The sequence below is a fragment of the Anguilla rostrata genome, chromosome 17 (assembly GCF_018555375.3).
Source record: "Anguilla rostrata isolate EN2019 chromosome 17, ASM1855537v3, whole genome shotgun sequence".
NCBI lineage: Eukaryota > Metazoa > Chordata > Actinopteri > Anguilliformes > Anguillidae > Anguilla > Anguilla rostrata.
In genome coordinates this window covers 27022245-27050000 of record NC_057949.1, presented here as the reverse complement: position 1 = coordinate 27050000, position 27756 = coordinate 27022245, and the positions used below count along the sequence as shown (strand labels likewise).

The window sequence follows — 27756 nt, the reverse complement described above, 5'->3', positions numbered from 1 at the left end:
ATAGAGAAAAAAAAAAAACTTTTTAGCGTTTACAAATGAAAACCATAAAGTTTGTTTTTAAAAATACGAAAAAAAACACATCCATTCAGTTGAACACAGGTGACAGTGGTAAGACAGTGAAGTCATGTGTACGTGGGTGAGTTTAATGGTGAGGCGGGAAACCGTGACCATGATAATGAACTGCCGTCGGTTACAAACGTACAGTTTAGCAGCGGCGACTGCAACAGTCAAATAACCGACTTTCTGATGAACGATAACAGGGCGATCAGGCTGGCTGGCGTGGACGCCTGTGGAGTCCAGCACTCACCTCTCCAGCGATGAACACTAGGAAGGAGTAGTCGCCCCTCTCGAAAGTGTCCAGGCTGTCCCCGTCATCCCAGAACAGCTCGCCCCGAGCCCAGCCCTGTGCGGACAGCGCCACCGTCAGGAGGAAAGGGTTGGTGCGGGACGCCACGGTCGTCAAGGCCGGCTCCTGTGGCACAGACGCAGGTTTGAAACACAGACGGCGGGGGAGGTGGGGGGGTGGATGGAATCGCAGCACAGACACGTGTTCACAAAAGACCGACCTGCTGTGGGACGATGTAGCCCCCCCTCAGGTGGACGTTGATGGTGTCCAGGGGGGCGGGCAGGAGGAGGTACTGCCCCCTGCTGTGGAAAGGCTGTCCCTGTGAAACAGAACGTAGGAGAGGGGGAGGGGTGAGCGACAGTCAGAACAGTGTGGGAATCTTGCTGTAGATTGATGATGATGTCACAAAAGGGAGGAGGGGCCTGGTTTACATCATGCAGACTGTACCAAGTCCCCGGGGGGAGGTAGGCGGCCAGCTCCACGGATCCCTGCTCCAGGACGGGGCTGATGAGCAAAGAACTCCCCCACAGAAACTGCCGGTCCACCGTCTGGCAGTTAGGATCAGAGGGGAACCTGGGAGGGGTGAGAAGAAGAGAGGGAGAGAAAGAGAGAGAGATAGCAGAGGAGTAATAAGAGAAGATGTACAGAGAGAGACAGTCAAGCAATAGCAATCTCATAGTAGTCCTATCTGAAGACTGTAACACAAAGACGACTGTGAAAATGTTCAAATTACAACGCTTGCTTTGCTACGTCCAATGAATCGATACAGTAGTTCAACATCGCTTTACATCGGACCCCCTTCACATTTTGCCTTAATTTGGATTTAAGATAATTAAATAACTCAAAAAAAAACAAGATGGCGTAGCTGCAAAAAGGCTCAGCCTGCTCATGAGAGGAAGTAGCCGCGGCCGCCGCCACCGTTTCGGTGCGGTCCGTACTCCAGGAAGAGGGCCCGGGCCACGGTGCTGCCGGAGGCGTGGGCGTGGTGGAGGAGCGTGTAGAGCAGGGGCAGGAGCGAGTAGCGCAGGGTGAGGGCGGCCCGCATGGCGTCCTGGGCCCGCTGCCCAAACACGTACGGCTCCTGGGGCTGGGAGAGACACGGGGACGTTACATGAGATTACATTACATCACATTACACTACATTACATTTCATTACAATATTACATTACACTACATCACATTACAGTACATCACATTACATTACATAGCATATTATATTACGCTACATCATATTACAGTACATTACATATTACATTACACTACATCACATTACAGTACATCACATATTACATTACATCGCGTTACACTATACTACACACTATACTACCCTAAACTACATTACATTACACTATACTACACACTATACTACCCTAAACTACATTACATTACATAGCATATTACATTACAATATTACATTACACTATATCACATTACACTACTGCCAATTTAGTACACGCTCTTATCCAGAGCGACTTACTACATTATGTATTACATTACGTTACATCACGCTACATTACATTACATAGCATATTACATTACACTACACCACATCACATTACACTATACTACACACTATACTACCCTAAACTACATCACATTACACTGCATTACAATATTACATTACACTATATCACATTACACTACTGGCAATTTAGTACACGCTCTTATCCAGAGCGACTTACACAACTTTTTTTTTTTTACATAGCATTGCATCCATTTATACAGCTGGATATGTATACTGAAGCAGTGCAGGTTAAATACCTTTCCTCAAGGGTTACAACCGCAGTGTCCTACCCTGGGAATCGAACCCGCGACCAGTTCCTTACCCATCATGCTACGCTGCCGTCGGAGACGGCGCTTAGCAACGCACGGGACCGTTACCGCGCCCACAGAAAGGAACATTATCGCACCCCTGCAGGACCTTACTGCGCCTACGGGACCATAATGCACCTTAAGTACTGCCCCGCTGCTGCAATTAGTATCTGAAACGTAGCGTACTTAGCACTGTGCTAGCGCTACACGGCACAATTACTGTGCTTGGTACTATACTGTTACAGCACGGTACCATTATCGCACATAGCACCCCACCATTACAGCATCTAACAGTGGGCAAACTAGACGTACTAATGGTAAATGGTAAATGGTAAATGGACTGCATTTATATAGCGCTTTTATCCAAAGCGCTTTACAATTGATGCCTCTCATTCGCCAGAGCAGTTAGGGGTTAGGGGTTAGGTGTCTTGCTCAAGGACACTTCGACATGCCCAGGGCGGGGTTTGAACTGGCAACCCTCCGACTGCCAGACAATCGGTCTTAGCGCCTGAGCTATGTCGCCCCATAAGAAAAAATCTAATAAGGTTAGATTTAAGATATGTCCTAAAATGTATTATAAACTCGAGTATATAGGGCATTGCTCGTGGTTCTATGTCCTCAAGTTCATTTCCTCTGCTTTCTGTGGCTCTGGCAACCCCTGTGGCTCTTAATGTTGTGTTTTAGGTTTGCATGGTGCCACTTCTTTCATTGGTCGTGACGCTAATAGCTTTGTACCGTTGGCGATATCGCTACCTGAGGTTTTCACGCACGCTCTGTCTGTCTGAATGAGAATAGTGTGTCTAATGACTAAATGTAAACGTGACCCGGATGGTATCAGGACTGCATTTAACACCCCTGTGCTTACAGCACCCGGATATCCAGGGTAGCGTTTAGGAAGGGCGAACTGGGGGGGGGGGCGGGGTTGGGGGGCTCTCACAATGTTGGCCCGGTCGTTGTGGTTCCTCATGAAGGGGTAGAAGGCCCCCAGCTGCATCCAGCGCACGCACAGCTCCTCGGTGGTGTTGCCCTCGAACCCACAGACGTCTGCCCCCACCAGGGGCACCCCGTACAGCCCAAACAGCAGGATGGCTGGGGGGGGAGAGAGAGGCCGATGGGGGGGTTAGTGATGGGACAGAGGGGGTGCATTCAGATTAAATACAGAAAAATTACTCGGATATATCATAAACCTATCCAAATGCCTACAGTAACATTCCATTTAAACTCAAAAACAGTAAATCTGAGTTCCAGTTTTCAAATGGTTTGAGACAGTGTTTCCAAACTCTTTTACTGGAGCTATACCGTCCTGTAGGTTTTTGCTCCAACCCTAACAAAGCACCCTTCATTCAACAGCTCATTGAGCTGCTAATTAGTAGAGTCAGATGTGCCAAATCATGGCTGAAATGAAAACCAGCAGGACGGTTGCTCTCCAGGAACAGGGATGAGAACCGCTGGTTTAATCGCTTGGACATGCTGCGCGAGCTTAGAGGACAGAACGACTGCGCAGCTGGACTGAACAGCTGGACTGCGCAGACGGCAGACGCCCTTCGCCCTCACCAGGGACGGAGTAGCGCAGCTGCTCCCAGTCGCTCCGGACGTCTCCCGTCCAGTGGGCGGAAAAGCGACCCAGTCCGGGGAACGACGAGCGGGAAAGAACGAAGGGGCGGGACCCCCGAACCTTCAGCAGGGCGCTATACACAGGAAGAAGGGTCACAGGGTCACGGCATCCTCAAATCTCACAGCCCATTGGTTGCCTGTCTGTGCAACAACTTTGTGCTCCCAACAACTATTTTTTTTTAGAAAAATACTGATCTGGGGAAAACAAACATCTACACTTTTAAAAACAGTTTCAAAGATTCAAACATATCAGTTGTGATTCGCTCTACAAAAAAAGCTGAAATAATATTTATGAATACTATGTGAGTCATCCTGATTTCCATGCAGTGCCATGTCTGACCTGTAGGTGGCGCTGGCCTCTGTCAGCCCATAGAGGTTGTGCAGGTTGTAATGAGAGGAGATGTTCTGCTGGCTGGACATACACAGCGTGCCAGAGTTCAGGTGGCCTCCGATCACACCTGTACAGAGCAAAAAAACTTCCAGTGAGATCTTAACATAAAATATAATAAACTCTTAAAATAGGGTCTATAAATGGAAAAAAATCATAACAACGTTAGTTACAATATTATGAGCTACTCATTTTAGACATTTTCTCATTTGTACATAAAATCAACCTTGTCTAGTCTACAGATTCTTGGTAATGTTGCACTCATGATATTTCTAAAGATGTTTTACATAGATCCATGACACGAGTTTTCAAAGTGATTCCATGTAGTAGCATGTTAAATAGCCACTGCACAGTGTAAGGGTGTTGAAGTGTTAAAGGTTAAAGGTGTGACAGGTTAACCGTTTTACTAAGGAAGAGATCCGCAGCCACAGGGTGGCCATGTTAGGACAGCTGAATATGTTCTGGAACCCCTGCATTAACCCCTTAAAGAGCAGGTTTTCGGAAAGTTTTTTGAAAATTCTACGTCAGTGTTCTAGAACTCCATTGCTTTCACTTACCAGTAGTGATTGTGACATCAGCATTTAGAATGTGCGGTTCGATATTCTAATCGCACACATGCGTGATCTTACACCTTAAAGGCTTAATGGGGGGGATGAAGGTGCATGAGGTGAAAGGTCATTGTTGGCAGAGGTGAGAAGCCAGAGGTCAGAGGTCAGACGGGCTGTCTGGTGGCCTCACCTGGAACATAGGGGGGGTTCTCCAGGTCGGTGTCGGGACACCCCTCCACAGAGCCCGGCACAAAGCTGGCCGGCTCGTTCATGTCCTGAGAGGAAATGGTGTCAGCATCGGGGGGGTAAAAAAAAGATCTACTGATGATGCCTTTTACCAGAGACACACCTCTCAGTCATAGTCAGTTCATATTCCAGTATTATACATGTATAGATCATAACCTAAAGCATTTAAAGTGTGAAACATTTATATGTAATTTACTATGTTATCTTGCCTACTAATTGCTGTTTACTATCTCAAACATCCATCTTCCTGAGTATCCAGATCTGATGCTCTTGTGTTGTATATGATTATATAACCTACTCTAAACCACATGTCAGTGAATGAAGGGATCAAAAGGCTAGAGGTGTAGGGGTTATGGGGGGGGGGTTGGATGGGGGAGGCACTAACGATCCACAGGCCATCGACGGGGACTTTGCTGTGGAAGTCCTGGATGTTCTCCTGCCACCAGCTCTGCGTCTCGGGATTGGTGAAGTCCGGGAAAGCGGTGGGGCCCGGCCACACCTGATTGGACAGGAGAGGACGGGGAGAAGGCGGGGCCAAGAGTGGAAACACAGAGGAGGAAGGCGAGACGGTTGTTAAGCTCTTATCACATACATTTTAACTTAAAATCCATTAACAGAGCTGAATTCCTAATGAAGCCAATTCAAGTTAAGCACCTTACACAAAGGAACAAAGGTATTGCTCCAACTAGGATCTGCACCTAGCAACCTGGCAACCAAAAATTATACTCCTCCTTGGAAAAAACGAGAGCGTGGAGCCCTTGCAGCACACAGAGGTTTAATGAAGGTTTAATGCTTGTGGGGCCAATAACCCAACATATCTCATCAGAGACGGGTGTGCGGATCAGGGGTCTGCAGCCATGACAGAGAGCTGGAGGGTTTGGCTGCTGCTTCTTTTCACCCTAATGTCAGCAGCCATGTCACAGCCAGAAAAAGACAATTTGAGCATCAATAAAAACCCAACAGACCCCGTGGCTCAACAGGACTAGGGCTGCAGACTCTCTAGTGTAGAAAACGGATGGCAAGAGCATGCATTAAAAAAATGAGTCCAATGCTGTTGGGAAAATAACACCTTTGAAAAGCTGGTTTTCTACCCTACACCAAGTGCTGATCCACCTCTGTGAGAAAAACCAGTTTGATCCTGCTAAATATACTGTTGTTTTCTCCCCGGGCATTTGGACTACTTTTTGCACGTCCTTCTGAACTACAGTATATGAGAGACACCTGCCATAAATGACGTAAGCAGGTACGACAAGCTTTGTTTAACAGTCAGTACCTGCCCAATAAGAGGCTGCCCGGTGGTGTTCCTGATGAAGACGCCCCTCTGTAACCCTTCATCAAATGGTCTGTAGGATCCAGGGGGACTTGAACTGCTGATGCCTGGATCCTGGGACACAGCGAAGTCACCAACAAGAAAAAACGTTTCTGTGACTGCGACGGCATTGTACTGATTCTGGCTTTTGCTGCCCCCTAGTGACCAAGGTGTGGATTGCAGTTCTCGTCAGATAAGCTCAAGTGTTTCCCCAGTTACCCAATCCGGGCGCCATCTCACCAGTATGAGGACATACTTCATCCCCGCTTGGTGGAACTCCTTCACCATTTCAGGAAGGTCGCCGAAGCGCTGGGGGTCGAAGGTGAAATCTCTGCGCTTGTCCGCGTAGTCGAGGTCGTTCCACTGCACATCCTAGTGGCAACAGTGGTTTGAGACGTCTGTTTCTAACGCGCAGCTTGACTTCAAAATAGTTTTCACCGCACAGCTTGATTTTAAGATCACTTTCACTGCAAAATCTGATTTCAAGATTACTTCTTAATGGCACAGACTGGTTTTTAAGATTATTTTTGCTGCACGGGCTAATTTTAAAACTTTCATTTGTTCTGTCTTTTTTGTTGATGAACCATGGGAAGGGAGCGTTGTGCCACTGTGTAGGTACCAGAGGAAATTGGGCATCGTGCATGCGCTGGGCTACAGCTCGCGTGGCGTTGGTGGTGGGGTACCCCCAGCGGCAGAGGTGGAAACCCAGAGACCAGTACGGTGGCATCATGGGATACCCTACACAGGGAGGGAGAAGAAAAAGAGAAGGAGAACGGAAATAAGAGATGTGAGATAGGTAGAGTTTCTTATTTTATCTGTTCATATTCTGGCATGATGGTGAGTGTTGGACAGGCAGAAGGAGAGAGATAGAGAGAGAGAGAAAGAGGGAAAGAGGTAGAGAGATGAGAGGGAGGTAGATAGAGCAAAAGCTACAGACTGGAAAGGGCAATCGTGAAGACAGGGAGCTCTTGCATTGCAATAAAAACAGAACCAACCCTGAGCTCCTATGCTTGTGAGGACCGAGCAACAGGGTCTTACCGATGACCTCATGGTACTGCCGCACTACGCTCTGTGGGTCCGGCCCCAGGAAGACGTAGAGGTCCAGAACCCCTCCGATGGACACCCAGGTGAGGGCCGGGGTGGGCTGGAGCGCTACCTCTACAGAGAGGGGGGGGGGATGGAGGGTGGAGAAACAGACAGAAGAGAGAGGAGAGGAAAGACAGAGAGGAAGGGAAGGGGAGAGAGATAAGGGAGGGGGAGAGAGAGAAAGAAGTGAGGGGAGGGGGAGAGAGACGGGAATGGAGAGGGAGAGAGGAAGGAGGTCTCAAAAGCACATTCCTTCATTCCCACTGTTATTCCTTCCTGCATTTTAACTGCAAGACTCAAGGTTAAAATGTGAGTGAGGAGTAGGCACCAGTAACCCTCAATTTTTACCAGTCAATAATTAAACAAATTACCCGGCAAAGAATTAACATTTATACATTGATCCTGTGACGCTCTCTTCAGTGGTCAGTTCCGAAAAATTTCTTGACTCAGAAAGTGATTGTTTGATGGACTAGTAAATGTCATGTAACGTAAAATGAATTAAAAGGAACGTTAAACGTGGGATGGGAGTTGCTGCCGCCTCCCTCTCACCCATTGCGTTGCTGTTCAGGAGGAAGACTCCGTGAGCCTGGCCGTCCCCTTCCTGCACCAGGTAGAACGGGTGGGACCCGTACAGGTTGGCATCACTCTGTAAGAAAGGGGTACAAGGGGTCACTGTGGTCTGAACTGGTCGTTCAAAAAAAAAAAAAAACCGTTTGGTGCTGGCGTGGATAAAATTAACATGGGTTATAAATGTCTACAAGCCAATCTGTTGATGACACAAATGATGAAACATTTGCTGGAACTAAAACCAGTACACAGAGTGGGCCCCCAGGACCGGAGGTGAGAATCTGATATAAGCGATGTCAATGATGATGAAGATGACGGTGATGATGGCACACTCACGTGGGGGGCCATGTCCTGGTTCCACAGCGTGAGGGAGGTCCAGTTGAGGTCCAGGGTGAGGGGGGTGTAGTGCTCCCCCAGGCCGGACAGTAGGGAGGAGGGCAGGGAGGTGGACAGTTGTAGATACTGGTCAGCGAAGAGCAGGGGGGCCACTGTGGTGTTCATCCTGAACCACCCCCCAAAAAACAAAAACAAGGACACACACGCACAAACGCATGCGCACACACACAAAGCAAGCACATCAGTCCAACCCAACATACACACACAAGGACACAGACACAGCCTGTTACACACAAAACATGTGGTGGAATGCAGCAAAATGGAATTGTCCTTCTTGGACACTAAACCATTGACTCCCCTCCTCTGTTATTCTTACACAGCCGAAATTGCAATTCAAAACTTACTTTCTGATATTCTGCATACAGACAGTATTTGAATACAGGTCAAAATAATCCCATCACGGTTTTTTTTTTTTTGGGGGGTGGCGGGGGGGGAAGGGGGGGAAGGGGGGGGGGTTTTGGAGACAGGAGAGCACGGCACCGATCGTGACGGAGATCCACACTCACAGCACGCGGCCGTTGGATTTGCGACGCACGACGAATCCGAAAGGGTCAGGCTGAAACTCGACGCTGTAGAGGGCACCCTGCGCCTCCGGGCTCTTCCTGGGCGGGGCCACGGACAGCGGAACCTCATACCTGGGATGCGCAGGGTCCTTCAGCTACAGGTGGGGGGGGATGTAAACATGACTTAAAACAAAATAATTAATTTGTGCCTTCGAGAGCTGTGAGTAGCACTCCACATGTAATGTAATGACTGCATTATGCGCTTATCAAGGCTAAAGAGCCACATTCGCCGCGTAGGGCTTAGTGTCTTGCAAGGAATGACACGCAGCGGTTTGACGGCAACCCTCCACTGCGACATGTCTACTCCTGGATCCCCTATTCTGTACATGTTAGCGGAATGAGCCGTTCTGGTTACAGAAATTGTGCATGGTCCACTGATGTAGTTCCATGTGTTTCATTTCTTATCTGCTACGTATGTTCATGGCCCAGGTTAAATGTGTTCACTGTTAGGACAGCAGATGTAGATGTGGTGTGCTTAAAATCTCACGTTGGTGAAAACTGGTGGCTTCCAATCGGTAGCCTAAATAATCCTGTTATGCACAGACTGGCTGAATCTGTGATGTTTATAACGTCATATATCCCTGTCTCTGCTACTTCTAGAGTTAGCCCCACAATGTCAAAAGGTGGAACAGGAGTCCATGAAGAAGGGCTGAGACACTCACAGTGAGGTGCAATCGACCCTCTGACTCCTCCATGACCTCCAACTGGAGGGTGGAAATATCCCGGGGAAGGTAGGAGGGTGTGGGTCGATTTAGGGTGGCAGCCTGTCCACGGGGACTGGGAGAGAGGGGTGCCATTTTGTAGCCAGGGTAGGACGGTGGGTAGAAGCAGCACGGAGGTCCGTTAGAGAGGCCGTCCTTCAGCGGGACGTAGCAGCAGCCGCGAGCCTCGCATTCCGTCCGGCTCAGCGACCTGTCCCGCGCGCAGTCAAAGCGTTCCTCTGGCGGTCGCTGACATAACTCCCCCCTCGGTGCAAAGCGGGACACCGGGGAGCGTTTTATATTCCGTTCAGAGAGAGAGGGGAACTGCTGCCTGTCCGCGACTGGTGTTCTTACGTTTCTGCGTGCCCTTTCCAGACCGTCTCCGCTGAAGTTTTCCAGCGTTATCCGGATCACTTTGGTTTTGTGGTCCGACATGCACACACAGAGCAAGTACGCTAACAACGCTGTGGTCAGCACGGAAAGCGCGAGACCTGCGACTGGGGTACGCGCAGACACGCGCCATATCTCCCCCAGACGCCCCCGGTAAGTCATCAAGAACGCCTTCTCAGTCTCACTGGTACACGGTGCATGGACCACAAATTCAAACTACAGTTCCACGGATCCACAGTGGCAACAAACGAACAACCATAGTACGCCGACCTGAAATTAAAACAGTACGTTAACTATTAAATGACGGATAACGTTGCAGACAGCTTGCTAGGTAGTGAACTGTTTAGCATGACGGTAGCAATATTTTTGCAGCATAGTGCTAAACTACCCTGCTTATTAACCAGCGTTAAAATAAGGTCGTTTGCTAACCTTATTTTAAAATCTCCTAATCTCCTTCAAACCAAACAGAGTTTACATTCACGTTTTAGCTAATGCTGTTGGTAGTAGTCAGCTGGCAAACAGGCTCACTTAAACGCACTTGTTTACTAATTTGATGGTGACAATACTATTCGTGCATGTACATGTAAACAGACCTGCGGCCAACTACTACAGTAATTGAGGAAGTCTGAAAATAATTAAACGGCAAGATAGCAGCCTAATTCGCTACCTAAGTTCAGATACATTCTTTTGCCCAAAAATATTTAGTAATCAGTTTACGTTTGCATTCTAGGTTTCTACTGTATTACCGACTTACAGCGAACAGTTCAGTGCGGTGTGCGGTGTTCGGAGGCAGTGTAAATCTCGTCACAATCAGGAAATCAAGCTCCTGTGCAAGCTTTCTGCTTCTTTGGTGAAGTTCTTGGAGGATTCAACCGAATAAACAAGCACGACGCCACCTACTGTTCTGTCGTGTGGAATTGACGATGGTCACATTCGCGCTGTCAATACAGTAACTACTTCGAAAACCCGTGAAGGTCCTGAAATCCAGTCTGTCTGCACGGTCTGCGCACCCATTGTATAAAACGTCTTCTGTGGCTACATTCTTAAAGCATCATGCAGTTGACCAACAAACAGACTATGTTCAACGGTTACACATCACAGATTTCTGTATTAATTTCAATTCCGAGTGGTCAGTCACTTGGCTGTGCATTTTTCCCCTGAATGTTTTTGTGAAAGAATTGTGAGACAACTATATTTTGTATTCTAGATTAATGTTGGAATTCTCAGAACATACTGTACTTGTGTGTGTTGAGAAATGTTGGATGGGAAACTAAAATACAGTCGGCTAGACGTTTAAGCCAACAGACTTTGAAGTCTGAGTATGAAAATTGAGACTGAGATAGAAAATATAGTATCAGTAAACTATGACACCATCTTTGAGCTGGTTTCTAAAGTATTAGAACACTAGACATTATCAATCTAACTGACAGAATCAATATCTTTAAAATGATATTTAAAAAATAAAATCAATTAAAAAATATCCCCCTACCTCTATATTTATCTCACAATCTTGGGAAGGCTCTCACTAACTTTTATCTGGTACAATAAGCGTCAAAGATCACGACTAACTATGCTATACATACCATATGATTGAGAATGACTGCTGTGTCCAAATTTAATGTGTTACTATTGGTCGGCTCAATTGCAAACCATTACGTTGTATTTTTCAGTTTTAGGTTCCTCTGGTCTGGCTTGATTTAGAAGCCTGTTCCGTTAAACCAAGCCTACCACTGCATCTCTGTTTGCACCCGGCGAAGCTGAAAGCTTTGCGAAAATCAATATGGAATCCTATAATGCTAAACGTGATTTATGTATGGCAGGACATTCAAGTGACAACGCCTTTCCCAACATTTGTTCAATTTTGGCCCTGTAGGGGGCAATGTAGAGTTCATACTGTACCTGGAGGAGCAGACGAAGGCTTCCCTATAGGTGAGCTACACAAGGACGGAAACCTCATGTCTTTTCAATAATTATCAGCCAAATTCGGCTCACCAAGCATACACCTTGTAAAATATCCACAACTAAGATGTGTTATATATGCAATTCAGAATCAATTATATCCCATTATTTTCTTCCTCAGAGGAACAAATTATTATTATTATTAGGATTTTCTTATGTATCTGGGGGAAGGGAGGCAGGGGTTGGATGTGTGGGTTGGTGAATGGGGTTTCAATATTCAATTCACCATGTTTATTTATGTCTTTTATTGCAAATTGGAAAATCAACTTTTTAAAAAAGTTATTGCTATATGAAAAACTGTGCAAGATCATGGTGGTCATAAGACACCATACTAATGGCTTATAGTGCAGTCACACTGTACAGCAGAACAGTCTTTTATACCAACAAAGTTGATAGAACAACTCCCTTCAGGGGAATTTTGAAAATGTCATTGTTGCTAATCCAGTTACACCACTTTCATGTCAATACAGAATTATGACCTTCCCCTTGAACTTTGTGTTACAATGTCAAAAGGCTAGGCTAGAGCTGTCCAAATGTTATTGTCCTTATAATCGGCCCTTGAATGTTCAGTCGTAGTTTTAGCCAAAATTACTCTTTTCTCACAGTTGGTTTCCTTACCTCAGCACATCATTTGCAGAGATCATATTCAAAGCTATTTGCTCAATCAGTCTCTCATGTCAGTACACAATGGCTTGCCCCTCCCGCTAGGCAGATCTGGCACTGCAGTTAGGGCCCTGCCTTCTTGTCCAGGGCCCCGCCTTTTTGCCTTCCTTTGACATTGGTTTCCAGGCAGAAGAATCAGAAGGTGCCAATGTTTTGGAGGGGCCCCCAAATTATTATTTTTTTTCCTAGGGCACCCAAAAGTCTTGGGGTGTCTCTGGCTCTAGCACATTACATTAATATGGAACCATTTGTTTGGGAGGTCACTTTCAACATATGATATTACATTTATTTGGCAGACACTTTTATCCAAAGCGATGTACAAGAGGTGCACACCAAAGGTTATTGGAACAACTACAAGGTACAATAAGGTACAATACTCATTTTGTACAGTTACATATCCTTGAACTCTTACCACAGGACTCGCCAGTTTTATCAGGTCAGTAAGTTCTCTTGTGTAGCACCATCTTCATATGGTGTCAAAAATAATTACACAAAAGGCAGAGACACACACATTGGTTGTTAACCTTTATGCACTGGGTTAAGGAATTCAATCATTCATCATCGTATTCAATCATTCTGTATGTTTTTAATGATTTAAACAGAGTAGAATGCACCATGTTGAATTAATGCAATCCATGATATTCAATTCTTATTAATGACATGTCTTCAAGACAGTGTTTACACAGTAAGACTTATTGATCACTAGGGTATTTCTACTAACAAGCAAACAAGAATAAAACTAGAAAAAATGTACCCAAGGCACAACAATCACCACTGTGCACTGTAAAAGTCTTGACAATTCAGTAATGACTTTTCAAGATATGTTTGGCCAGATGGTGGCGCTAGAGGAAAGGCCATGGAGTCACAAAAGTCAATAGGGTTTTTCCTCTTGGTAACATGAATGCGCACAGAAAAATGCATGGCAATCCGGTCATTACTTTTCCAGATATGTCTTGTCACGGACAAAAAACAGACGGATGACGTTACATAACCTTGGCAGAAGTTAAAATAAAAGATTAATATTACAGATATACGTTGGTAGTACATAGCTCAAAATTTCTAAAAATAACTTTGTATTTGATGTTTCTAGATGGCACATGTACTGTAAAAAAAAAAAAAAACATAATTCATGGTCTCTCATCTCCATGGCAATTATCTACATAACAGATGTGCCTGGGCGCTACTTTCCATAGAAAGACAGGTAACCGACATTTCGAGGAAGATGTCAGGTGACGTTGAAATGTCGGTTTCCTGTCTTTCTATGGATTAATGCTTGAGTATAAGAACAAGTTTGTTCTCTGCCTTTGTCTTAAAGAGTGCTCCAGCTCCACCGTCTCCAGGAATCAGTCCACTTTGGAAGTCTGTCTTTGATTCCATTTTGTCACAATTATTTACATATTTACAGGTACTTGATGAATTTATTATGCAGGACAATGTTATCTTCCCATTTTATGTTATTTCAGTGATGTTGTAGGCAACAGGCCCTCTAAAGGTGAAGCCCAAGTAGAAAGTGACGTTCTCATTGCCGTAGGGCACTGAGGTTGAATTCAAAGCTGGAATCAAGAACTTCTTCTTAGGACCTTGGAGAAAAACAGTACCATCCTCTGTCCAGCCATCAACGGGCTTCAAAAGTGTTTTGATCTCTGGCATTTTCCACACCTCCCCGCGTAGCCACTTCATCCTTTTTTCTGACACAGGGAGCTTCTTTGTGAGACTCTCCACTTTGCTCTTGTGTACAATCTTGTCCCGTCCATTTCCGTTGCTCAGGAAAAAGTGAGTGTAAATTCTCCTCTTCCTTTGGGGCATCGATTTCATTTTGGTCCAGTAACTTCTACTGAGGCATTCAACAGCTGACATGACAATTGTGTATTTGTTTTCTTTATCATCGTCATTGTCGTCTGGCCAGAAAAGCAATGTGAGCAAGAAAAGAGCACTGGATAAGCATTTGCTCTTCTCATTTGGGAACTGCTGGCAGAGAAACTGAAGATACTGAATTGGTGCAAGCTTAGGAGACTGAGTTGAAAGACAACCTAAAGCAATCTGAGATGCTATGTAGTTCACAAGATCAACTTGGTCCAGTTTTGCCTTCAGTGGGTTGGAGGGATACAAGGATATTATTTCCTCCAGCACGTGTATTTGGTCCCTGTCTGTCTGGTCATGCAGGAGGGAGAAGATTGCTGTTATATTCCCCCCGCCAAGACAGTATATCTGCATGCGTTTCATGAAAGGAGTCAAGTTCATTGGATTTAAATTGCCTTGCTGCTGAAAGGTGCTGAGAGAAACCCTGCTGAAATGCTTTCCATATGCAGTAGACATGTTTACCAACCAATTTTTTGGATTGTTTATTTTGATCTCGGAGGTTGCAGCCGTTTCGTCCTCCTCTGCATTTAAATCTGTCTGAAAGTAACTCAAATCTTCAGAGATCCATTCCAGGGCATTATGCACTGACATCTGAATGCTTTTCAGTTTGCTGTGGAACCTTTCCCAAGGCTTCTTTACTTCTTCAGGGATGTAGTCTGTCACTAGATACTTAAGGCACTCAGAGCTGCCACTAGCCTTTCTTGAAAACATTTGCAGTGAAAAAATGAGCTTTACCAAGTTGCATCCAATGTCCACTGCAGAAAAAAAGCCTGAATTGTTCATGGTTTCAGGATCAGAGATGGCTGCCGCCTGGCAGTCTTTGAAGCAGTCTATGGCTTTAAGTGCTTTTTCAATTGCATCTGCTGTGTTTTGTGGTGTCTTAGTCTTTTTTTCAATCTCTTTACATTTGGCATTGAACCATCTCCTATACACCTGACCTTTAGTGTCCAGGATGTAGGAGTTTTGGGGCATCTTTTTTGCAGCTATTTCTGCCCATTGTTCTGCCTCTTCAAATTTTTCATGGGAGTAGTTGAGTCGGGCAAGCTGCTGAGCAAAGAAAGCATCTTTGTTGAATCGCATGTACGCTTCTTTTAGAAGCTCGATAGCCTTGTCTGGGCTTTCCTCTTCCACAACATGTTCAATTAGAGGAGAGAAAAAACTGTCAGATTCATCACCTTTAATGATTCGGCAACGCCTCATGAACAAGTCTCTGAGAAACTTCACATACTCCTCTCTTCCAAACCTGTTCTCATAAAGCACATCCTCATGGAGAAAATTCAGTGCAATTATACTTAGATTCTGCTGGCTACTTGACAACTGCCAGAGAATCTCCTTTGCCACCAAAGGATGAATGATACGGATTGAATGAATGTGCGTCTTGTCATCTCTCAGGTGTATGAAGATAAGTTTAGCTTGCTCACTCAAGGATCTCTCAAAGGTGTGTTGGCGGAATCTGTCCACTTGGATGGTCATTCTCATCAAGGCCTCACAATGAGACTGGGAGATGAAGGAGTTCTGCACATAGGTGTTGAGCAAAGCTACATACTGAATGAGCCTTGTGACAACAGCTGTGTGATCAATGTCTTGCAGCAAATGTTTCACAAAATCTTCAATGTACTGTGGGTCAAATTCTTCACTCATCAAGACAAATGTTAAGATGAACTCTGGCTGGTACTGTTGTTCGAGCTTCTCTCGTTTCCCAGAAAACTGCCTCTTCTCCTCTGCTGACAACTTGTGGGTCACAGCAACATTCTGGAGAGGAGACTCCTTGCACTTTTTCTCTGGGTTGTGTGACCGTCTGCAGCTGAGAAGAATGAAACAGGGCATCCCCTGTGCGATTCTCTTGGTGTAGACAGCAGTCACCAATTCATTCCGTAGATCATCCAGGTAGTCATTCTCACAGTCTTCCACCAGCAAGAGTACTGGGAGGCATTTTTGTGGGGGGTCTTTCTCTTCGTATTCACGTAGGTGAACCGCATGCTCGGATACAGTAGCTGGTGAGTATGATGGCTTCACAACTGCACATCTTAGGTCTTTTCTGTTGTTCCAAATGACCTGTCGTGCAGCTGTGCTCCCTCCACTGCCTGGATGGTGGTATATATTGATGCTGCTCACAGGTACTTGGTCTGCACCTCTTTTCTGAATGTCACTGAGAAGTTTTGATATTTCCCTGTATGCATCTCTCTGAATGATTTCCCCAACAAACTTCTTCTCTGCAAGCCAGAAATTCAGCCACTTCACTTTACCGCCATGGTAAAACTGCCTTTCCAAGTTTTCTTTTTCTGCCTCAATGAAGTCATTGCTGGTTTCATCACACTGGTCAACACTCAGGATCTCTAAGGAGTACATCCTTTCCTCTTCTTTAGTTTCAAGTAGACACTCTCCTTTTGTGAAAACTGACAAATGTTTGGTAGCTCGAGTCGTCATTGGCTGAATGCGTTGCAGAGTAGCGTTCACGTGGCTCATTTTCATCCCGACAATGCTGGAACGATTAACGGCATCAGCACTACAGTACGCCTCCGCAAAGCTCTGCCACTTCTGATGGTTTTCTTCACTTTCTGAAATGCAAATGATGTCTTCATGACCTTCCATATCAGTGAAAAATTCATAGAAAGTGTGCAACTGAGGCTTCTCTACAGGGGAAGTGAGAAGAAAGATCACCAAGAAAGAGCCCTTCGGCAAGATCTGTTTGCAGATCAGCGATACAGATTCCCGCAGAAGTGTGATTTTGGTTTTGATCCAGGTCATTTCATCACAGGGGTTTTCGTTTCCACGGTAATCGTTTCGTCCATTGCAAAATATCCAGCTTGTCTGTTCAAACAAGTGTAGGTGTCTCTCAAATTCCCTGATGCTCATGTCACTTGGAATTTTGTAGTTCTGCATGAAATGCAGGTTTGCAGCATGGTGCTGAAGGTATTTGCCACAGAATCCAGATACTTTTGAATCTGGGTCAAAATCAAAAACACAGAAAATCTTCATGTTCAATAAAAAGTCGATGCTTCTCAAATGGTCCTGCTGAAATTTGTTTGTGATGAGAATGTACCACTTTTCCTGTTCAATGAACTTTTTCCCGCTGGTCACAAGCATTGTCAGTTTCCTTCCCAGGTCTTCACAGAAATCTGGTGTGTTGAGAAATTGTGACTTCTCAGTCTCTTCTCTCAGATCATCTCTGTCTCTCACACGTTGGTAGAAGTTAAAAACATTTTGATCAATAACTGGTTCTGTTTTGGATCCTACTCTGCGATAGATTGCTTCCTTTTCAAGTTCAACCTTGTTTGACTTTTCTTTGAAGTTTGGAAGACGGACAGAGTACACTCTGTTCCTCACTACGTTCACTGTGGGAACAATGTCAACCTCCACCACGTAAAGTTTTTCCGTGCCATTTATGTCTATGACCTCGATAAATTGTGGTGGCCTTATACACTGTCGCACGTCTTCACTGTCTGAAGTAAAACACCGTTCTATATAGTCTAACGCATCAACAAGGATGTCTTTCTCTGCCACAGGAATGCCAATTATTTCACCGTGCATATAGTGAGTGTCATCCCTACTGTCCATCACACCAAAGTGTATTGTACCATTTGTTCTAATATTCATGCATCCAGCGCCAAATTTGAGAACCTCCTTGGCAAATTTTGCTTGCAGCCTTGTCCTGTCCAATTTAACGGCATTTGCAAGTGATTTATATTCATGACAAGGAGTGATAAGATCGATGACGCCAGATTCAGGCTGTAAAACATTGTTTTTGACGTATGTGAAGTCAATACCTTCTTTGCCAAAGGGCCTTGGTTTACAGTCTTTCTTAGTGGAAAGCCCAATTACTGTTTGGTCCTTGTGTGTCTGTGTCTCTGTCTCTGTCTCTGGATGGGACTGATTAGTGCCAGCATCGGTGGTCACATCGCCTGTGCTTCGCAGCTCATTCTGACTTCCAGCTCCTTTGTTGGGTATATTCTCTCGAGTTTTCTTGGTCTCTTGAAGCTTGTGTCCTTGGAAAGTCTCAACAAGCTCATTTCTTTTTCTGACTATCAGGAGGGCGGGGCCAGATTTCATGCCAGTCTCTCTTTTCAGATAGTCCTCTGTCACCTCCCTGAGGATTTTGCCATCCACTTCCTCCTCTTGCAGCTTCTGAACATACTGCTCCTTCACTCCTATTGACCTTAACCAGGAGCTCACGTCCAGTTCCGTCCAGTTCTCCAGCGGTTTGTCGCCCAGTTCAGCTAAGCAAGGAAGATACAACGGGACATCAAATACTGAAAATGTGCATATGACCTTAAGAACACTTTACTTATTGTAGGGATGTGTGTGTAGTAGGAATGTGTATTGTAGGGAAGTATAGTACAAGCAGATACAAACTGTTGCTAAGCACACATGTGAGAAACTACTGTAATATGGGCCTCTGGCACATGCAATTTGCCAGGTCAATCAGCAGGATTAAACCTTCCAAATTTAATTGCGCGTAGATCGTGAAAACCCCCTAGATCCAGGGATCAGCAACTCACGGTCTTCGAGGGCCAAGAACTGCTGGTTTTCCACCCTCCCTTTGCCTGGGAGTCAGGTGTGAAGACAGTCTGGCCAATCAGTAGCATTAATTACCCGGGAGAAAAGAAAACCAGGGCTGGATTTGGATTTGAGGGCCAGAGTTGATGATCCCTGCCCTAGATTAATCATCATTATGCGCCATAGCTCACCACCTGCAATGCTGCTTAATATACAGTGAGCTCCGCTGGCTCTTTTAGGTACTCATTTGCAAACAGTATCCTGGCCATAACTGTTTTTGCAGCTAACCAGTGGTTTGGACCTTGCAGTGTAGCCTCTGCAGTTCTGTACGTGAAGTATTCTGTGGACAGCAGTCACTGACATGTCCACACCAGCCTCTTGATGAGTATTTATTATCTGTCAGATAGTTGTTTGGGTTTTTTTTTTTATACTTCATTCTGGTGAGGATTTTTCAATAAACTGTAGAGTTCTTCCTTAGACTACAAGGACCTTTGCTATTATTGAGCTCACCAGAGATCTCTTTCTTCTTAATGATGTTCCAAACAGTTGATTCTGGTTAGCCTAAGGTTTTACTTATGGTTCTGACTGTTTTTTTTTCTTTCCATCGTCATAATGGCTTCCTTGACTTTCATTGGCACAAATCTGGTCATGTTGACAAATGGCAATAACATACTCCAAAGGCAATCAAAAGCTTAGAATCAAGACTAGACACTGAAAGCTGTCTTATACCTGAATTAAGGAAGCAACTGAACACACCTGACTAATCAGAAACATGAAGCCATTTGACCAAAACATTATGGTGCCCTGAAATGGGGGACTGTGTATAGAAAGTGCTGCAATTTCTACATGGTGAAACAAAAACATATAAATAATACTCTTTAATAAAAGCTGAGAACCTGCACTTTAACTACACGTGCACTGTTTGATTACAAATCTAAAGATCTAAGATGGACTCATATCAAGAAAAAGAATGTCTTTGTCCCAAATGTTATGGAGCTCACTCTATTTATTTCTGCATTCATTTTTTTTTTATTTGTCTGGTTTGTTTGGCCAAATGTCCTGGCAGTACAGATAAATAGAACTGAAAATGCTTTGTTCGCAGAATTTGAAAATGATGACAACAAATCACACGGTATACTTACCCATTACTCACTCACGGCTATGTTCATTTGGAGGTAAAAATGTAAAAATCATCAAGATCTCTGCACTCCATCTGAGAAAATGTACAAAAGAATTCATTAAAATATCATTTCACTCTTGGAAAAAATGATTTTTGACAATGTTACCAACTGGGAAGAGTAAAATCATTCAGCGTTAAAATGTAAAACTGCTAGTGAGTTGAGATTTAATATATCTTACAATGAGCAGATCTACTGTATACAGCACTATTAACACTTTGGGAATGAGGAATCATTCGAATCAATCCTTGTGTTGACTATTTGTCCTGCATTTGTGGATTCAGTACCATTTGTGGAGTTAACTCTCAACTCACTGTCATGTTTCAAAATTGTAGAGATATCACCCAAGGTTTTTTTTTTTTGCTATATAACCCTACTACAGCTGAATGCTTGCACTCTGTCTCACTCCCACAGTATAAGTATACAGACAAAAAAAATATATATATATATATATATATATATATATATATAGCAGAGTAGTTAGTGGAGGGGGAAGTGCCTCAGAGGGGAAGCAACAGTGGTGTGAAGTAGTGAGCCGTGGTATTCAAATGGTACAGCCCACACCTGACCTGGTGACAACAAGGCTACACAATGCCTATTTTGTGAAGTAGCATGCATTTATTTTATGGTTCAACATAAGGTTATGGTGATCTCAGTCTGAGGTATTATCGACTTTTCTTTGATATTTGCAGCAACGCTCAGGCCCCTGTGCTCATGTCTATATTTTCACAAGAATACGCACAGCATTTCCCAAAGTTCCAGTACCCATAACCCACTTACAGTGTAAATACCGACTGTCAACTTCATCATCAACATCATTTTGGAGATTTAACGCATTACATCACATTTATTTGGCAGACGCCAAATTTATCCAAAGCAACGTACAATAAGTGCACACTGAAGCTCATTGGAACAACTACAGAACACAGGTCCGATAAAAAAAAATTCTCATTAAGTATCAGTTATTCATAGCCATGAACCTCAGGTCTAGTTCACACAGTAAGCATAGGCTAAGTCAGAAACGGTTTACATCTGTGTTAAAAGTTTTAAATCAATGTTTATGAATACGGTTTGCACAGTGGTGATTTAAAGGGAATTACTTCCTGTTTGACGCAGCACAGTGAAAATATGACCGTATCAGTACCATGGCAACTACCTCTACAGACTAGCATTGTACCTTGTCTTAGTCCGAATATAAACGACACTGAGCATCGCAAGCATCCTGTCACGTATTTGATATTGCAGATGTTGTGTACTGTAAAATTGTAGAACTTAAGGATGTGAGAATCATGTACCATTCGAGCGAAACAAATAAACTAATGTTAACCTAATTCGGGGTTGCCGTTAGCCTACCTATCACATCGCTTATGATAAGATTTTGACGCCGAATCTAAAAACTAAACAGAATTACGCTTGCAATGTGCCGCCTGAAAATACTTGCAAGAAACCTACCATTATGAAAACGAAGTAATAGCACTGTAAGCACAGACAACTGTAACATTTTAATCGTAAAAACAGCCTTACTCAAAATGCACCTAACGAATAAAGAAACAACGCCCGTCTTGTCATAAGGGTTGTGTTAGAATACTCAATAGAATATCAATTCGGAATCAATTACAAATGGTAGTCAGGCGTTATAAGTATTGGTTTAAATATATTTAAGTGCACACAATCTCAGCTATACTGTCTGTGCAAAGTAATTTTCGAGTTAAGCAGCCTAGGGTGGCATACAGAACCCGTACCCTAAGGCGTAGTTTCTTGTCACTTTTGTATTGACTGTACCATTAATTTTATGCAAAAGAACAAAAACGGTCATATTAAAGTACAGACTCACCACATCTAACCATAGACCAGTCTGGGCGTTGTTGTAGCTCTATACCCCCATGCGAGGGAAATCAAAGCGAGGAAAATCATTGCGAGTTAAATTAATTTTCTAAAGAGGGAAATAAAAAATACCGGAAATTCCACTACTCTGTGAATCGCTTTGAATGTAATGTAGCTCGGCGCGCGCGCAACCCCTTGCCAACAGGATGTGGTTTACAGCACCTAAAAAATAAAAAAACTTAAAAAAAAACAGGTAGGCCATCTACATACAGTACCGGATGATGTGCGGAGCTCATTTCCTGAAAGTTTCGATTTATTGAAAAACGAAACATGGCTGCGGATCAATTAAATCCGGAGTGGAAGAATTAAATCCAGCAGAATAGAGCATCTCAAAATATGTATGCGTATTTACATCTCATTTGCTTTGCTTTAGTAGTAGTATTGTCGTGTCATTCATTTTATACACAAATGTACCCCTTAACACATTTCTAAAAATACCAGCCACCTGTCCTTCTTGGCACCACAATGATTTTGATTTCCTGCTCTTGGGTCGACCTGACCTTCTTGGCACCACAATGATTTTCTGTTCTTAGGTGATAACGTTATTGTGGAATGTTACCCCAACTTTCCCTTAAACAAATATTAGTCTTTATTCTGTAATTTTCCATTAAGCATACAAGTTACAGAGTTATAGCCTCCTGTAATTTTCCATTTGTATTCAGGTTACATAGGGGTCACTGTAAAATATTAGTCTGAATTTAACTGAAATTATACGGTTAACGTTCAACTGTTAACTGTGCAATATCCATCCATTGTCTATACTCGCTTATCCTGGGCAGTGTAGCAGGAGTTGCTGGAGCTTATCCCAGCGTGCATTGGACGAGAGGCAGGAATACATGCTGGACAGGCCCCTAAATCTACTGCAGCGCACGTACGTCATTCATTCACTATTCACTCACATGCTCATACCTAATTTAGAGTCTCCAGGTAGCCTACCTGCATGTCTTTGGACTGTGGGAGGAAACCAGAGGGAGAAACCCACGCGGACACGGGAAGAGCATGCAAACTCCACACAGGAAGGCCCCAGGCGGTGACAGTGCCACCCAGCAGTAAATATCAGTAATGGAATGCCTACGCAAATATTGCTGAAAAGAGAACTCACTCTGCGTCAAGTGGCTCTGGCCGTCTCTGAATAGGTGACGTTACATTGCATTACATTACAGTCGTTTAGCAGACTCTCTTATCCAGAACGAGGAACAGCAGTAGATTACTCTGAGTAGTGTCTCTCTCTTAGGGCGACATAGCTCAGGAGGTAAGACCGATTGTTTGGCAGTCGGAGGGTTGCCGGTTCAAACCCCGCCCTGGGCGTGTCGAAGTGTCCTTGAGCAAGACACCTAACCCTAACTGCTCTGGCGAATGAGAGGCATCAATTGTAAAGCGCTTTGGATAAAAGCGCTGTATAAATGCAGTCCATTTACCATCATTCTCTGAATCAGTAGAGTGGTTCTTTCTGAATTTGTTGCTTTGGCCTCTTTCGATCTCATTTAATCATTCTGGGTGTAATAATGTGAAATTAAATACATACGGTTGATAGAACACATTTACACAGTGAATGCAACAATGCATTGCATTTGGTTGAAAAGGTGTCTAGCCTATTTTTTTTTCTTTTTCTAAAAAGGGTTTAGATTGTATGCATTTGGAAAACATTTTTTACATTTACCTTTTTACTTAAAAAAAAACTTTTTTTTCGTACTACTTACGAGTAGATTTTTCATTATAAATTACTTTCTATATGCTTTCATCCATTTATTTGACCATGACTATTTAATAAAGATGATTCTGTCAGGACCACTGTCATCAAGTAGAACTTTATTGACAAAAATAGTAGGGGTATGGCCTGTCACATCCCAACTCCTATAACACCACTAAGGAATGAGAAAATGCAAATTCTTGACAACATAGGGGAAAGGAGCTTGGGTGTTGGATGGAGTGATTCTTACACTGGAGAGAGAATCGCTCAAATGTTTTGCAGCGCTTGCATGCAGGAGGAGCAGCCGAATGAGTAGAGGGAGGCTGTTTAAGTAGACCGCCCTGATAGTGAATATACTGTGATAGGCGAACATCACTCAGCTGAGCCATCAGCTGATTCAGCCGGAGTGCTTGACTCTCGTGGCCTGCCAGAACTACGCGATGCTCCATTTTCTCATCCCTCCCAAAGCACAAATGATGGATTTTCATTTTTTCACTCTTAAGACATAAGAATCCTCTCTGAACAATGCTAGCTAAAATATTTACCTACCCATTTCCTATTTTAAATTACTTTTGTCAGCAATTTCAAACAAACAATAACTTTTAGAGCAATTTCAAACATGAATATATAGAAAACCTTTCTAATTTCATAATTGCATTGAAATGCAATATGATGAATCATTCTCTAGCTTTTTCATCTCTTCTTTATCTGCCCCAATTGTCTTGTATTACTTGGAGAACTACAGTAGATCGTAGATTGATGTGCATCATCATTATATTTAACAATGTTGCCGCTATTCACAGTAAAAAGAAGCAATGCAGGGAAAGTTATAGATGCTGCATGCATATTTAAGAGTCATTCTATTTTTTAAATTATATAAAAATTATATAATTGTACATTTAAGTAGTATATTAGTAAAGCTTGAATATGGCATAAGTGAGTGACATGTCCCCATCCCCCACCCCCCCTTTTCTCACTGCAGTATAATGGATAAGGAGCTGGTCTTGTAACCTGAAGGTCACCGGTTCGATTCCCTGGTGGGACACTGCCGTTGTACCCTTGAGCCAAGGTACTTTACCTGCACTGCTTCAGTGTATATCCAGCTGTATAATTGAGTGTAAAATTCCGTGTAAAAGTTGGATAAGAGTGTCTGCTAAACGCCTCTAATGTGATGTGAGTGGATGTGTAAACCCTTTTCTGGTGCTGTCCATCTGTTCCTGCAGACAGCTGCCGGCCATGGTGGCTCTGCAGACTCTGCACCTGAGAAACACCCAGCGCACCCAGAGCAACATGCCCACCAGCATGGAGGGCCTCTCTAACCTGGCAGGTACGCACTGCCATTAGCGGCTGTCATCACAGGCTGTAGTGCCGTCGTGGGAGCGTTACTACTGCGTTCTAGATTTTTCAGTGCGTTGGGGCTGTGTTCTGACTTCAGTGGGCGTTATCCCTAGGGCCGCAGTGTAGTATAATGGGTAAGGAGCTGGTCTTGTAATCTTGTACGTCGCTCTGGATAAGAGCGTCTGCCAAATGCCTGTAATGTAATGTAATGTAACGGTCACCGGTTCGATTCTGCAGTTGTACCCTTGAGCATGGTACTTACATTGCTTCACTCTCTATCCAGCTGTATGTAAATGCAATGTAAATGCTATGTAAAAAGTTGTGGAAGTCGCTCTGGATAAGAGCATCTGCTAAATGTCTATAATGTAATGTTCTGATTGGATTAAAATGGATCGGTGTGCTGATTATTTCACATTGCTGTGTTCAGCTTTGCGCTTTGATTCGCCAGCCAGAGGAGACCTTGCTTGCCTTCATTCCTAGTTGTGATGTCATGCTTACAGTTTGGCTTTGAAGGCGTCGCATGCTTCTTACTCTGTGTAAGCACATTTCAGTTGAGCTGTCACCAAATAATTATAATGTCTTGATCATTTAAAAAGTATTTATGTCACCCCTGCAAGAAAGCTAAACTGGGAAGACCTTTCAAGCATTCTGTCAAAGGCAGTTGTTCCAGCTTTTTTGAGAGGGGGGGGGGGTATGGGGGTGACACCAAATCTCCCCCCCTCCATATCTCACTGCAGTATAATGGATAAGGAGCTGGTCTTGTAACCTGAAGGTCACCGGTTCGATTCCCTGGTGGGACACTGCCGTTGTACCCTTGAGCCCAGGTACTTAACCCGCATTGCTTCAGTATATGAATGCTGTATGAATGGATACAGTGTAAATGCTATGTGAAGAGATGTGTAGGTTGCTCTGGATAAGAGCAACCTACACTGCTAAATACCTGTAATGTAATGTAATGTAAAATTCGCAGTTCCTTTGTACATCTCCAGCCCAGTCTGCTGGCCTCCTCCCCATTGATGCCGACCCCAGCCTACCCTCTCTGTGTGTATTCTCTCCCTTTACAGGTGCTGATGTCCCAGTACTTCTGCCAGCTCACCGACTGAACACATGTTCACTGGACCCAGTGGATGACACACCCAACTGTTTCTCTCCTTTCCCCTCTCAGACACACAGGTGTACTCAAGCATGTCAGCCAGCCTTGTGACACCTGAGCTGACACCTGATGCTTAATCTGGCCAAGACCGAGCTGCTCTACATCCCCACCAAGTCCACTCTTCTCCAGGACCTCTCCATCACCCTGGACAACACTGAGTGCTAATGAACTCCAGGTCCTATGGGCACCAGTGTCTGTAGTATTTGCTTTGTCCATACACTACTTCACCTGATTTCCCTAATGAGTTTACAACCTGACAGAGGTGCTTGCTGAGCTGAAAATAGACAGGATAGAAACCCTTCCTTAAAGCTGATCGTTGGTCTCAACCTGCTATCTTACATTTTCATTAATTAACAACTGGGGCAGTGATCTGAATAATACATGTGCAGGTAGGCTATCCTAGCTACAGTTGTACTCAAGCATGTCACCCTTGTGACACCTGAGCTGACACCTGATGCTTAATCTGGCCAAGACCAAGCTGCTCTACATTCCCACCAAGTCCACTCTCCTCCAGGACCTCTCCGTCACCCTGGACAACACTGTGTATCATGTTTTCTTTCAGCACAACCTTCAATTAAGTCTACAAAATCTGCGCTTCAAGATCATTCAAATGATTTTAAGATCATTATTGCAAATATTCTAGAGTGTGGGTGCGGAGGACAAAGGCAATTTTCTGCAATTTGAAATAATGTCTATAAAATGTGCACAATTTTGCAATGCAAATAGAAAATAATTTTATTACTTACCTAATAGCTTGATTCTGGAGAACTGCTTATAGCTGATGGTACTGAGTATTTTGTGAATGAATCGCAGTAATGTTAATCAGGAAAGATGACTGAAAACGGCTCGAGGCCAATGATCAGTTTAAGTGGAAATTTTCCACCCTGCTCGATTTTTAGCTCAGCAGCTGCCACTGCTTCCTGAACCCAGGTGGTAAAATAATTAGTGAAAGTAGGCGCTGCAGTTAAGTAACGTTACTATAGTGACTGCCATAAACCTTGGAGAGATGCTCAACAGAAACCTGCCCTCTGCTGATAAGGTAGCGTCGGTGAGCCGGGCATGCGGATTCTTCCCCTGCAGCACCTGAAGAATCCTCTCCTTCGTCACCATCACGTTCACTCAGCACCTGGTCTAAGGCCTTGGTGCTCTCTCGCCTGGAGTTCTGCAACTGTGTCTTCAACTGGCCTCCCTCCCTGTGCTAAAGTTGCTAGTCTAACGTCCTGAATTAACCGCTAGCAGTGATTTATATACTGTACATTGAAACTAGCCATGCTACTAACATTTTGGCTATTGTATTACATTTTTTTTTTCAGTATATCATTGATTAGTTGTTGGAACACTGTTTTATGCACTGTTGTGATATGTTCTTTTGTTGACTGATGACTCTCATTCGCATGTGTTCTAATACTCCCTGTAACTGTACTGTTGTCCATGTAGTCTTATTATATGCATGTATGTGCCTTTGCTTTGTAATTCACTCTCGATAAGAGCAGCTGACAAATAAACTGAAGTGTCTTCAAGTATAAACTACTTAAAATTTCTATAAAAACACACATTTTTATTCATTT

General features: G+C 44.0%; 3 protein-coding genes and 1 long non-coding RNA gene across 8 annotated transcripts in view; 2 read left to right on the top strand and 2 right to left on the bottom strand.

The window, feature by feature from the left end:
* The window catches only part of gaa (alpha glucosidase), a 13473-nt gene extending 2770 nt beyond the window's left edge, over positions 1–10703 (bottom strand). The window contains exons 1-17 of one of the 2 annotated variants that reach the window (XM_064316412.1): positions 9538–10703; positions 8819–8970; positions 8253–8418; positions 7899–7995; positions 7302–7421; positions 6883–7001; positions 6504–6635; positions 6228–6338; positions 5340–5453; positions 4899–4983; positions 4113–4230; positions 3713–3846; positions 3096–3247; positions 1285–1433; positions 778–919; positions 567–665; positions 308–472 (exon numbers count right to left, since the gene is read on the bottom strand). In XM_064316412.1, the coding sequence (XP_064172482.1) occupies positions 308–472; positions 567–665; positions 778–919; positions 1285–1433; positions 3096–3247; positions 3713–3846; positions 4113–4230; positions 4899–4983; positions 5340–5453; positions 6228–6338; positions 6504–6635; positions 6883–7001; positions 7302–7421; positions 7899–7995; positions 8253–8418; positions 8819–8970; positions 9538–10128 (2646 nt within the window). In that variant the 5' untranslated portion in view covers positions 10129–10703. Of the gene's footprint in view, positions 1–307; positions 473–566; positions 666–777; positions 920–1284; positions 1434–3095; positions 3248–3712; positions 3847–4112; positions 4231–4898; positions 4984–5339; positions 5454–6227; positions 6339–6503; positions 6636–6882; positions 7002–7301; positions 7422–7898; positions 7996–8252; positions 8419–8818; positions 8971–9537 lie in introns of those variants that run through there. The other variant, XM_064316414.1, reaches the window with a different exon arrangement.
* The window catches only part of scpep1 (serine carboxypeptidase 1), a 397664-nt gene that overhangs the window by 141228 nt on the left and 228680 nt on the right, over positions 1–27756 (top strand). The gene's annotated exons all lie outside the window — the stretch shown is intronic.
* On the top strand, positions 10118–27756 carry LOC135244169 (uncharacterized). 4 transcript variants are annotated; one of them, XR_010326905.1, is made up of 7 exons: positions 10118–10250; positions 10697–10816; positions 24680–24766; positions 24921–25024; positions 25773–25859; positions 26100–26208; positions 26598–27756. It is a non-coding gene; the product is annotated as an uncharacterized LOC135244169 (long non-coding RNA). The 4 variants fall into 4 exon arrangements; XR_010326902.1 differs by lacking the exon at positions 26598–27756 and having other exon boundaries at positions 26100–26461; XR_010326903.1 differs by lacking the exons at positions 25773–25859; positions 26598–27756 and having other exon boundaries at positions 26100–26461.
* On the bottom strand, positions 12160–22128 carry samd9l (sterile alpha motif domain containing 9 like). The gene is made up of 3 exons (XM_064316411.1): positions 21958–22128; positions 20088–20158; positions 12160–18665 (listed from the first exon to the last, which is right to left on the bottom strand). Exons 2-3 carry the CDS (start codon positions 20089–20091, stop codon positions 14038–14040), a joined length of 4632 nt encoding a protein of 1543 aa, XP_064172481.1. The 5' UTR covers positions 20092–20158; positions 21958–22128; the 3' UTR covers positions 12160–14037.